At 41.5% G+C, this 13,639-nt stretch overlaps 1 protein-coding gene across 3 annotated transcripts in view; it reads right to left on the bottom strand.

The window, feature by feature from the left end:
• Positions 1-7,243: 7,243 nt before the first annotated feature.
• ATRN (attractin) overlaps positions 7,244-13,639 on the bottom strand; it is a 229,602-nt gene continuing 223,206 nt past the window's right edge. The window contains exons 29-30 of one of the 3 annotated variants that reach the window (XM_074229992.1): positions 12,852-13,000; positions 7,244-7,573 (exon numbers count right to left, since the gene is read on the bottom strand). In XM_074229992.1, the coding sequence (XP_074086093.1) occupies positions 12,876-13,000 (125 nt within the window). In that variant the 3' untranslated portion in view covers positions 7,244-7,573; positions 12,852-12,875. Of the gene's footprint in view, positions 7,574-7,630; positions 13,001-13,639 lie in introns of those variants that run through there. The other 2 variants (XM_074229991.1, XM_074229994.1) reach the window with 2 other exon arrangements.

The raw sequence follows: 13,639 nt of genomic DNA, 5'->3' as shown, positions 1-13,639 counted from the left end.
GATTTTGTGACCCCAGTATGCTCACTGCCTGTGTTCTGTGACTATGAAGGGTTATTCGATGGAGATTGTAGGATTGGCTTGGGAGTGTGTTAGTTATAGATGTTCACCCTATGGCTTGGCTTCTTGGTAGGCTAACTCTGATGAGACCACCTGGCAGTTGTTACAGGTATGACACATACCTATGGTGAACAGCTCAGCTATGACATGCCTTCATTGTGTAACTAACAGTGACATAAAGAACTTCAAAAGGCTCAAAGGATGACAGCACCCTGGACTAGCTATTACTCCTGTAGTCCCCCCTAAATCATCGACACAAAGTGGTGCCCAGAACCCTCAAGTGCCATACTCACCTGGGAACACGGTGACACATCTCATCTCCCTACTGATTCAAAGGGAAGAGCTACTGCCATCTGCCATCACTCCTAGTTGGTCATACTGAATTGTCAGCAACCTTTGGGAAAGACCAGCCTTCTCTGCTGTTACCATCCTGTTCTCATACTCTATACAAATCCAAATCAAGCTTCCTCCTCCCCTTCCCAGTGTGGAAACATAGCTCTAATGCTAATCAAACAATGGTCACTTCTTCAGGCCAACCATGTATAAGTTACTGTGTTTTGAGTGTGGAGACAAAAATGAAAGCATCTCTGGTCTCAAGGACATTAGGCTTTCTCTTTTTTTAAATTTCATATTGATAACTTTTGCTTTTATATCATCTTCATTTCCTAGAGAAATTCTTTGCCATAAACATTTTTTTTTAAAAAGGGAGAAGGCAATTCAACTAAGCAGCACATGATCAAATCCAGCATTATACACATATACATGTGTATGTCTATATTTAAATATATACAAAATTCCATAGTCCCATAGTCTCTCAAGAAGAATGGGAGGTGCATTCACACCCTTCTTCTTTAAGGCCCAGCTTGGAGCCCCAGTGTGGAGAGGAGCGTGGAGGCAGCTAGAGATTCTCAGATGGGGAGGGAGGGAAGGAGGGTACTGTAGGCCTGGGAGACAGTTTGTGTTTAAAGCACAGTACACTGGACCAGTTGTGAAAGGGAGCAATGGATATACTAAACTTGGAAAGGTAAGTCAGGGTCAGGCTGGGAGGGGCTTTAAATGCCAGACAAGTTTGCAATTGAAACTAGAGGGAATTGGGAATCTGTGAGTTCACAGAATAGGGGGTGGAGGTGTATAAAATGATTAGACTTCGCCTATAGGAATTTTACTTGGCATCTGTGGGGAAGGAAAGACGGGGCAGGAATATTCTTCAGGAGTAATTGCAATAGTCTTGGGTGAGAGGTGATAAAGGTAGGAACTATGATGGTGGAAGGAAAGGGAAGGATATAGAATTATACGAGTTAGCAACTGAGTGATTAAGAATGGGAACTGAAGATGACTGAGGTTTGGAGCTCTTCTGACTGGAAGGTCAGGGATGCCCTCAACAGAAATAAGACAAGCCAGGAAACGTAAGGGGATCTAATAAGTTCGATTTTGGCTATCCTTGGACTGGAATTCAGGAAAGACCAGAACTAGATATGTAGCTTTGGATGTTATTTGCATAGAGATGGGGGGGGATATAGAGAAGTGAAGGTGAAAAGAAAAGCAAGGGTGCCTCCATGGGGTTGAAAAAAGTCACCAAGAAAGAGCATATTGAGAGTCTGGTGGCACAATGTGGATGATGCACCAGCCAAAGAGATGAAAAAGAACAGTCAGACATGAAGAAGCAAAGGAACAGTGTCAGGAAGAGAATAGTCTCCAGGAAGTGATGAATAGTGTCAAATGCTGCAGAGTTCAAGGAGGATCAGGAATGAGAAATCATTAGATTTGGCAACTTTGTATATATTCTTTTTGTTCGTTTTTGCAAGGCAATGGGGTTAAAGTGACTTGCCCAAGGTCACACAGCTAGGTAATTATTCCACCTAGCTACCTCTAGATTTGGCAACTTTGGAAAGAGCAGAAGAGATGTTACCCCCTCAGGAAATGGAACAAAGGAGGAGAGTAGGGGATGGTGTCTAAGGGGCTTTGAGATATAGAGTTGGGGAGAAGAGAGCTCTCAAGAGGAATAGTCTTTTCTCATTAAAATAGGAGCTGAGATTCTCTGCTGAGAGGATAGGAGCTGGGGTTGCTGTGGTTGCTGTCCATTATTGAAGACGACAAAAATGACACACTAGGTTAGCATTAAGTTATAGTGTGTCTGACTGGCTGATCAGACCAATATGAGCTCAGAATACTCTATCACAGATTGGGGACAAATAATCCATAACACTTGGGTGGCTACTCTAAACTTACCCATTTAACATTTCCTTTGAGCTGCTTCCATTCTACCTTGCAGCAGCACCCTCTGCCATGCTGGGCAGTCCTGTGTCAGTGGTCTCCCATGCTGCACAATTAATTCCAAAATTTTTAAGACCCTACTGTGAGCTCTTGCCTTATGAGTTTTCCATGAAACAGTCTTTATGGCAAACATATGTTGGGTATTTGAACAATGTGATTATCCCATCCTAGATGGGAGCTGCACTCTCTCTGAATCAGAAGGCAGGATCTGAACCATCACCTCTGGCTTGAAGGGTAAGGCCCAGGTTGGGGGTGGGCACCTCAGGATGAGATGGGAGCCTAACCTCAGCTATCCCAGTAAAAGGAGTGCCTTATCATTACGCCAAAGACTTGCAGAACCTAGAGTTAGCCGAAGATGCTCTCCTGATGGGATTGGAAGGCGAGTCTTAGTACTGTTGACAACTGAGGTTTTCTCTAAGCACCTTTACAATCCATCCTGATTACCAGGAAGCCTTCTTTAGTATCTGGGTGAAAGCTGACTTCACCCTCCAACTCTACTCTTAAAGACCCAGCAAAACAAATCAAACCAAAGCGCTCCCTGACTTCAAGGAGTTTAAATGGCGTTATGAGAATAATTTTAGTAAATGGACACACACTAATTCAGAGGGTAAGAGCACCAAGACTTGGGGGGGGAATCAAAAAAGTTTCATGCAGAAGAGAAATGTTTGAGTTGGATTTTGAAGGAAATAAGGGATTCTAAGAGGCTGAGGGAAGAGCCTTCCAGACTTGGGGACAAAAACTCAGATGCACTAGGGAATAATGTGTAGCAAAGTGGGAGAGAGTGGTTAGAGACAGGCATGAAGGGCTTTAATTTATAGCTGATGCTAAGGATAATGAGGAGGTGTTGGAATTTAAATGGGGTCCCACTGATAATTAATGCCTGGCTCCTAAATGTGAGCCTGGAGAGCTGACATCCTACCTATGTCCTCAGTTCAGGAGCCTCCTCAACAATTTACAGCAGGAGGTCATTCCTTTTGGGCTATCTTTGTGCCTTCTCTCCTCTAGTTTTATGTCCTAGTCAGGCTGCTAGAACTGAGGTCTTCCTGACTGAAGGCCCGGCCCTCCAATCCATACAATGGGCTGTTTCTCAGCTGAGGTTAGGGATGGCAGGTCAGGAGAAAGGGAATCTAGGGTGGTAGTTACAGGGTCAAGGTTGGGTTTGGAGGCAAGCAAAGCTAGTATGGCAGAGACTGATTGGGAGAAGAGGGTAGTGTAGTGGGGATCAGAGGATGTGACATGAGCAAAAAGGTTTAGTGTGAAAGGGAAAGGTAGCATCGGGAAGCTAATATTGGAGAATGAAATTTGTGAGGGTGCAATTTTAAGAGGGGCCAGGCTCTAAGTTAAGACTGTGTGTGTGTGTGTGTGTGTGTGTGTGTGTGTGTGTGTGTGTGCGCCTGAGGTAGGGATGATGGAGGTGGAGAAACTAAGGGGTAAGATTGCTAGAAGGGACATCAAGAGGAAGAGAGAAAGCTATGGATGATGGCAAGGATGTGGTGAACAAGACTATGAACCAAATAGTGAAGTTGTGGGAAAAGCTGGGAAGAGTGCCAGGTGCAGGACGTCAAAGACATAAAGGCACAACATACTAATGTAACAATTTACAACAGTACTACTTGTGGGAGTAAGAACTGCAAACACCATCGACATCCATTGACTGGAAGAAGGCGAAACAAATGGTGGTACATAGGTATAAGGGGGAAAAGACATAATGAAATATAAGAAGAAACAACATGCATGAGAATTCAGAGAAACATGGAAGATGTGAACTGATGGAGAGGGACATAAGGAGAGGCAGTTACTGTGTCTGATGAGGTGATCAATCTCTCCTCTTTGTCATCTTTTCTACCTGCAAACAACTGTTTTGGCAACAAGTCCCTCCCAGCCATGTCTCTCCCAGTCTTGTATACATGCACATACACAAATTAATTTGATTCTCATAACTGCCTGTAAAATGAAGTGCTCTTATAATAACCCATTTTACAAATGAGATAACTATGGCTGAGATTAAATTACTTTTTCAGGGTCACACAACAAGTAAATGTTGAAAGCAAATTTGCATTCAGATCTTCCTCTCGCAATATAATACCATTTCATTTCCCCTAGAGACCATTACCTCGTCACATTTCATGTCCCCTGAACCTAGTGACTTTGATGGCCTTTCTGTATCCTTGTCCTCTACATAATAGCTTGATGTACCAGGTTTGTTCTCAGAATCCAGGGCCTGCCAGGGACTTCAGAGGTCATCTCTTTCAGCATATACCTGACCAAGCCTCTCCCATATACTCAACATATAGTCTAATGCCCCTTCCTTATGCCAGCCTTCTAAATGAGGAATAATAAGTGCCTCAGATAGATTGAGATAAAGATTAGGAGATGCTTTGGAGAATGGATATAGAGAGGCTGAGCTTGGCTGAGAGGAAAAGAAGCAGGGGACTGGGAAGAGGGGAGGATACTAAGGGAATGAGGGATATTGGGATGGTACTATCTGAATCTGGAACAGGTTGAACAGAAGAGAGTTGGAATTAAGATGCAGGTGGGAGATGAGAGAGGGAGGAGAATGAGGAGGGAGATGGCAAAGGGAGAGAAAGGCAGTCTTATTTTGGGAGGGGAGGCAGATCAGCATAAAGGAGTTCCTTGGGATTTGGAATCAAGAGTATCCAAGTTCAAATTTCAGGTCTGTGTGACCTTAAACGAATCATTTAGCCTCTTGGTCTTAGTTTCTTCATCTGTTGATTAAGATTGCTAGGGACTCTTTTAAGACTAATTCTATGCTCCTATGATTCTGTCCCTACTAAGTGTTCTCTTCTCCAGACTAAACACAGTTGCTTCAAATGATCCTTATAATAAATGACCCATTCCTTTGTAGTCTAACTATTCTGATCATCTATTCTGACTTGTCAGTCTTCCCTAAAACATGACACAACTGAATACAATACTCCAGATGTGGACTGATTACAGCAGAGTATTATTATCTCTCACCTTCTGGAGGTTATGTTTCTCTTAATAGAGCTGAAGTTGAGTTTTTAGCTTTCATATTGCACTGTTGATTGAAAAGTGAAATTGTTGTCATTGGTCATTTTTCAGTCATATCTAATTCTTCTTCTTCTTCTTCTTCTTCTTCTTCTTCTTCTTTTTGCAAGGCAATGGGATTAAGTGGCTTGCCCAAGGCCACACAGCTAGGTAATTATTAAGTGTCTGAGACCGGATTTGAATTCAGGTACTCCTGACTCCAGGGCCAGTGCTCTATCCACTGCGCCACCTAGCTGCCTCAATCATGTCTAATTCTAATGACTACTTCTGGGGTCTTCTTGGCTGAGATCCTGGAGTGGTTTGCCATTTCCTTTTCCAGTTCATTTTACAAATGAGGAACTCGAAGCAACAGGGCTCAGTGACTTGTCCAGGGGCATACCAGTTTGGAAGAGTCTGAGGCCAGATTTGAACTCAGGAAGATGAGTCATTCTGATTTTAGGCCCAAGACTCTAACCACTTTGCCATCTAGGTCATACTTTTACAGCATATTAAAACAATCAGATATTTTTCATAGCAACTACCTAGCCATATAGCTTCCATTCTATGCCTGTAGTTTTTAAAAATCTAAGTGCAGAACTTAATTTTAAAATATTTCTTATTTTCATTTTAAGGCAATGAGGTCGCACAGCTAGGTAATTATTAAGTGTCTGAGGTTGGATTTGACTTGACTCCAGGACCAGTGCTCTATCCACTGTGCCACCTTGCTGCCCTACCTCTTTTATTCTCCAAGGTTGTTCAAAGACCTGGTCCCTAGATCTTATCATGGTATACCCATGGGTTTTTGGCCCCAACTCCTATTTACTTTGCTCTTCATCCTTCTTCTTCATCCTCCCAAGGTCCAGTTCATTCCTTTTCTTTGCAGCCTTCTTTATGATCTTTCATTTTGTCTCAATTCTGACTGCACTTTAATTGGGCTGTACCTTATTTTATTGAACTGTTTAACATGAGAATCTCTCTCTCTAATGAGATCACGGGCTCCTGAAGAATGGAAGTTGCCTTCTGTTTTTACTAGATTTGCACCACTGGGATGATGGACTGTGTCTAATCTTAAACTCTCTGTGCCTTTCTAAGCCTGAGCCAAGCATAGGAATTGGAAGGTGGCCTCCACAGCCGCTCAGTAAGTGGTTTCTGAAGATACAGGGGAGCTGTGCCATTTGGGGAAAACCACCAGCTCTCCTGGCCTTGCTTTCTTTCACCACCTGCAAAATAACATAAAAATGGATCGCTGAACCAGATAATGACAGCTGGCATTTAGATAGCCTCTAAAGCTTCATTCATTATCTGATTTTAGCTTTGAAGCCACACTGTGAATTTAGTACTGCTATGTTATTCTTTTTTTTAAGATGAAGAAATGGAGACCCTGAGAGGTTGTCCATGATCCCAGAGAGTATCAGAAGTAGAATTTGAACCCAGGTCTTCTGAGTTCAAGATCTTGAGTTATTTCCACTATATCACACTGCCTCATCAGAAATACTGCTCTTTTGAACCCTATAATGCAGAATAAAATCTTGGTAAATTAGATGGAGTGGAGAAAAGGGGGAATTATGAATAGCGATGACTGGAGAAGATGGGGTTTAGAGCAGAATTTATTAAGGCCCACACCCGCAAAGCTATGTTCCCTTCTCCAGCTCTGGAGGTAGAGGGCTGATTTTTAATGGGTGGCAGGGGAAAATAGAAGTAGAGAGTTGACAAATTTTCTCACTATGTCATAATCCTCTGGAGGGCTTATTCTATCAGGAACAACTACTTACATTTTTCGAGTACATTCTTGAGTACTTTCCCCATAACCCTCTTATGACGTAAGTAACTCAAGTATTTTTATCTCTATCTTATGTATGAGGAAACTGAGGCACCGAGAGATGAAGTCACTTAATCATGGCTAGTTTTTGTTTTAATATTAATGTTTTATAATAACATTTATAAAATGTTAATAATAATGTTTTAATATTTGCAAAGTGATGATATATTATTAAATAACTTGCCCTTTCTCACAGATAGTAAGGATCACAGGTTCAAACTCAGTTCATTTGGTTCAAGAATCAAAGCACTCACTTTCTAAAAGAGTCAGATGCTTTTCTCAGTGGAGAATTCATGACTCCAGAAGTAACCTTAATGAGAGGCCTCTAGACATTCAGGTAAATCAATGGGCTGGGTCTTTTTTCCACTGGATCTTTTCTTTTCTTTTTTTCTTTTGCTTAGTATCTTAAAACTTCTGGTAATCAAAAAAGAAAGGTAATAGAAGAGTAAAAATTAAAACCAAAAGCCGCACTTTAACCAGATCTTCTACTTTTATTTCCGAAGGAAATTTTGTATTACAGTATTTACTTTTTGTTTATATACATATACTTCACATTTGTGTTTAAAATGCACAGACCTCCCAGAATTCTCTTGTTCCGGCTTAAATTAGCTGTTATCTTACAATACAAAAAATACCAAAAAGTTGCAGTCCTAACTTGTGTATGTATAACACCCACAATCCCCAGCAATGAAATAGTTTACAATACTTACTCCGTATTTACATATGAGTGCAATCAATGCTAAATTATACATATTAACAAACTAAGCTGGAGTCTGAACACAGAAGAACTGGAAATAACCGCAGACCCAAGGAGTTTCCAAAGACAGAATTAGTTTTAGGAAATAGGTTTCACTAGTGTTAATGTGTGCTAGGTCCAAATTCAGAATAAGTGGGAATCTCTTTCAGGATTTCTTTGAAAAGGGTGGACTGACAGATTTTACAGGCTATTACACAATTTTCCCTCCTTGGCAAAGCTTTTTATTAGTGTGAATTACTAATTGGGGGAAAATGTCTCATGGGGATAATTACAGTACCTGGAAGACATGCACAAGAATTTTTATTGTTTAAGAAAAGTTCAGTAAATTGGGTAACTGTCACTTGAGCCCCTAAGTGGAAGAGACAGCAAGTATCCTGAGCATAATATGCCTCTGCTCGGCCTATTTCTTCCCTCTGTTCATACTCCTGCCCTTGAGTCTGGTTTACTGGAGGTGGGGGGGGGGGGGAAGAAAGGAAGAGTCTCTTCCAGGTCTTCCCTAATCTATAGTTGGAAGTCAAAGCCAATTCTATAATTTGGTTGTTAACCCTTCCACAGAATTTCAGAACTAGAGAGCATTTAGTCCAACTGGGCAAAAATCCCTTCTATAACCCTGTCCCTCATATCAGTACTCTCATTTGGCCTCTCCTTAAGAGGCCTCCTGTTACAGGGAATACATTACTCTTCTTCAATCTGTTCCACGTTCACATGCTTAACTCTACCCAAAGGTATCTGTGGAGATGTATGTCTGATAAAGGTAAGGAACTTAAAAACCTGACTCTTTGCCTTAACTGAGTGCTTGGTTGGTAGAAAACCCTTGATAAATTTGAACTTTACCACACAAGATAAAAAACCGTGGAGTAGCTGTTTAAAAAAAAATCTATTCCTACTGGTTGGTATGAGGATCCTCTAGGGCATGCCATCCTCCTCTTCCCTTCCAGGCATCCCAACTCCAAGATGAGTGCATGATAACTATACTAGGTTAATGACGACTATCCCAGAAGAGGCATTAGAAGAAGCTTCACATTCATTCAGTTTCGGGGTCACTGACTGAGTGTTCTGGTCCCCTTTACCCACAGACCACCCTGCCCAGCTCTGTTTTTCTGCCCTGCACACAAGACCTGTGGGCCCAGGATTCTCTTCCAGCGCATCTCACAGCAATCAGGTTGCCCTCATCATGGGCAGATGGCCTTGGGAAGAGGTAGAAGGGACCTCAGTCTTTCTGTGCCCAGAGAAAAGACTGCAGGTTTCTAGACAAATAAAGACATGGGAAGGAGTAAGAGAGGAAACAAGTAAACAGGGGTGTTACTGGCTGCTGCACATAATGGCTACAAACATTTATGAAATTTTTGTTGGAAAATAGAAGTTATTTGCAAACAAATAACCAAATAAAAATAACCCTTATTTTTCAGTGCCCAAAGGCATCGTTCATGCTATAAACTAAAAGGGTGGAAAATTTCCATTAAAAACCTAAACAAAGCCACAACCACAAATTTCAACCTTCTAAGACATGGCTCTGGAATTTTTGCTTCCATGTCTCATAATATTTCAACTGTAAAAACCAAGGGAAATTGGTTCTAGGACTGAAACTTAGGGCACCCAACCTCTGCCCTGAAGCCAAGGCTCCCTAGCAAATGGAGATTTGAGTCAATTCTAATGACAAGAGGTTAAATAGCTTCATTTTAAAATTCTCCCATGGAACAGCTGCATTAAGGTGATTCACAGGACAAAGTTTCAATTTGAGATATTTTGCTTATTTCATTGAAATGAGTTGCATTTAATGCATCAACATGTTGGGGACATTTTTCCTTCTCAATTGGCAGAGCATCAGGATCTAATTGGATGACTTCTATGAGCTCTGAAAAATACTCAGTGATTAGTATTGGGGCATGTTATTAAGCCTAAACTCAGGCATCATTTAAAATGCATCAAAAATACATGAGCAGTATCTCTGTTTTATGTGCATCTTCAAAGATTTAGCATTTTGTATACAATGCCACTGTGTTATTTAGTTAGGTTATTAAAATGGTTTTCATTTATTCACAGGCTCTCTGGTGACATATGGGCCTGTATCCAGGGCTGGGAAGCTGGCTTAGAATAGAGACACACCAGCAATTAGAGACTTCACTGCTCTCCATTCCAGTTGAACTGTTAAGTCTGGATTCATCTGTTTGCTAAAGGAAGCAGGGTAGAAGCAGAGACATGACAACCGTCCAGACATTCCACATGTTGGCAGAAAGAAGACTTAAAGGAATGCTGTTCCCCAAAAGTGATTCACAATTCTTGGTCTGCTGCCTTGCCTTCTGCTTCCTGCCTCCTCTTGCATCCTCTCTTTTAAATCACTGAAGAGCTAACCTGATGGCCCTCAGAGGGCTGACAGTCACTTACTGGTCAGAACTTTTTCAACAAAGACATTAGTGAAGAAGGGCAAGGGGTTGGTGAGGAGTGTTGGGGGAAGAGGTGCAGAGAAGAGTATCTTTGCAAAGGGAAAATCAATCCTAATAATCAATGCAGCTCCCACAGCCTCTTTCCCACTTCCCCATTCCCAAAACAGGCCTGGATCACTCTCAAGGTCTTTACATAAATGGGCACCTCCTGGAGAAGCTGGATGGACAACTTAGGCAGAAGGGGCTGTGGGATCTCCTTCTCTGAGTTCAACTGGAAACACAGAGTTAGAATTGAAAGGGACCTTCAGAGGTTATATATCCTTGCTCTTGGTCAGTAGTGTGGAAAAAAGGGAAAAAGTCCTTTTTTGGAGAACTGAGTCTCCTGGAGGTAATTCATTTGTACATTAGTGTTGTTGATTCCCCGCCCCCCCCCCCAAAAAAAACCTTCTAGGAAAAAAGCATTCCTAGGGATCTTACCCTGGGACCAAGAATAGGGTTATAAGGTTGGGAGAAGAGAAAAAGCTCTCTCTAATCACTCCATTTAGTTACATCTCAAAGAGAAAATTCCCAAGGCATTATTCTCACAGGTCTTGGGCTCCCAAAATGCCCAAAGGTTCACCTCCCTTTGCCACCATCATTTTGAGGTGAAGATGGAAAAGAAGTTCTTCTAATCCCCTGTCATAGCCTAGGTCTCACTGAGATGGGGTGGGAGTGATTTTCTCACTGGCTACTATGGATATTCAAAGATAGAGAATAAGAAAATGGGGATGGGGGAGAAAAGATGCAGTACCTTCAGTTTCTAAGAGTTCTTTCCTCCTGCCCTCTTAAAATCTTTCCCTATTTTTCACTCCATTTGGCAAACCTGAGTTTCTGTTTTTCAGACTTTTAAATGTGCTGATTCTCTATTAGTCCTCATCATGGACACTAGTTAGTGGAAAAGAGCCTCCCACAACTGGGGGAGACTGAGGTGGGAAGGTGTCTTCTTTCCCTTTCTCCACATCATGACAGACTCTAGGTTTTGGCCCTTGGTGGAAGCCCTTACTGAAAAGTGACTTCCCCCTACTCACATTTTTCCACAGTATCATTTGAATTTCTTCTTTGCCTTTACCACATTCTACCTTGTACCACATTTATTTGAGTCTTTATCTCATCCCAGATTGCAAGGTCCTTACTAGAAGAGCCCCTTTCATATTTGTATCTATAGGATCAATATCTGAAGTGAACTTAACTAGAATCCCACCAAGGACTGTCCCTTTCTCCAAACAGATTGGCTGAGTTCACTAGTCAAAGAAAAAAGATGCTCAGGGAAGATGAGGTTAAAATGGAAAGGACAGAGAAAACAGAGCTGCCTTGCTTCCAGGAATCAAAGAACACCCAATGTGGTGCCCCCATCCTCTTAATTGCTCAGTGAGTATGGAGAATGAGTAACCTCCACTTTTGTGCCCTAGAAGTAAGCACAGGAAGGGCCAAGAGAAATATTAAAGTTGAGACCTATAAGGTTATGGGACACACACAAGGGACACTCCACATTCACACACTTTTGACTTGGGACAAGAGGTGAGAACAGCAGCTTTTACATAGGATACTGTAGCTCAATCCTACTTTCCCTTCCAGGTACTGCTACCAGGTTAAGCACATCCTTGGGTGGGAAAATTCTATCATCTTTCCTGGCTGCAAATTAGGTTTTAGAAAAGAGCACAGATTGCCTAGGGTAACCATTTAAATTTTACAGGAATATAGGAATGCAATTATGTAAAAACCTATGTATACTAATTTCCCAATTGCTAGATCTATTTAAAGTCTAGGCACTTCGTGTGTGTGTGTGCACATGTGTGTGTTCTAAATGGGTTAAGACTATATTAACCAAGATTCCTTAGAAAACCACAATCATTTGCATTCTTTCCAAGTGACATTTCTGATCTTTATATTAAAATAGTCTCATTCTATTCTATTTTGCCATGATTCCAAAGAAATGGACTGTAAATAATTCTCAACTAGAAAAATACCACTCCATGGAAGAGAGATATCTCTGCCTAGATGGTTCAAGAATAAACAGCATTTTTTTTTAAAGAGAGAATACACTTCAGACAAAAATTAAGTGACTTCACCTGAAGGTTCCCTAGAAGCCTACATTGGTGAGTTATCGATGACTAACATTGACCTGTAAACACAGCATCTCTCTCTTTTTTTTTTTTTGCAAAGTTGAGAAATACAAGTCCCCAGGAACAGTTCGCCATGTATAAACCTGAGTGTCATTCATTCCTAACTGTTCTCCTGGCTTTATTTACACTGACTTCCCATAATGATGACACGATCATTATTGGACCTGTAATTAAATTAAATGAATCTGACGAAAAAGAAAAGGGTGGACTCTGGAACACAAACTGGAGCAACTTTCAGACAAAGCAAACGACCATGCAGACAAGGTTGGGCTCAAGGACGCTGCCTTCTCCAAGTATCTCCAGCCGCTTGCACCATGACTGTAAAATCTGTGGCCCTCCCTCCCCCCCTCCCACCCTTTCCAACTGTTCTTGTGTGTTAAAACCCTTACAGGGACAGTCCTCATGCTCCAGCATCAGATGCAGGTACCAGGCTGTGCAGGTGGTTGCTGCTTCCGATTTCGTGTGGCTCCTGATTTTTCTTTGTAGGCAATTGGCATCTGCTGAGAAATGTCTACCAGGGCACTGGCCACAGCAAGTCCTAAAAAGAGACCCCAAGTGAATGTACATGAATAAGCAGCTATAAACTGACCTCAAACTCTAACCAGCAATATTGCTTCTAGTCTGTATCCCAATGAGATCGCAGAGAAAGGAAAAGGACTCAATTATACAAGAACATCCACAGCAGCATTTTTTGTGAAGGCAAAGAATTGGAAAGTGAGGGGTGCCCATCAACTGAGTAATGGCTGACTAAGTTGTGGTACATGAATGTGACAGAAAACTGTATTAGTGTGCTGTAAGAAATGAAGTGGGGGATAGTTTCAGAAAAACATGGGAGGATCTATGTGAACTGATGCAAAGAGAAGTGAGCAGAATCAGGAGAACAATATATCCTAAGTAACAGCAATGTTTTGAAGAAAATCAACTTTGAAAGCTTTAGTAACTCTAATCAACATACTGACCCACCAGAATTCCAAAGGATTCATGAGGAAACATGCAATCTCCAAAAGGGAGTTGATGGACCCTGAGGGCAGATTAAAGCATATTTTCTTCTCTCTGTCTCTGTCTCTGTCTCTGTCTCTCTCTCTTTAATCTTTTGAACATGGATAATATGGAAATTTGATTTGTATGAATTTGTAATGAGTTTCATTTTCTTGCTTTTTCAATGGGTGGGGGAGGA

Source organism: Macrotis lagotis, chromosome 3, assembly GCF_037893015.1.
Source record: "Macrotis lagotis isolate mMagLag1 chromosome 3, bilby.v1.9.chrom.fasta, whole genome shotgun sequence".
Taxonomy (NCBI): domain Eukaryota; kingdom Metazoa; phylum Chordata; class Mammalia; order Peramelemorphia; family Peramelidae; genus Macrotis; species Macrotis lagotis.
Note: the sequence above shows the minus strand (reverse complement) of the source record. Positions and strands in the feature narration are given on the sequence as shown.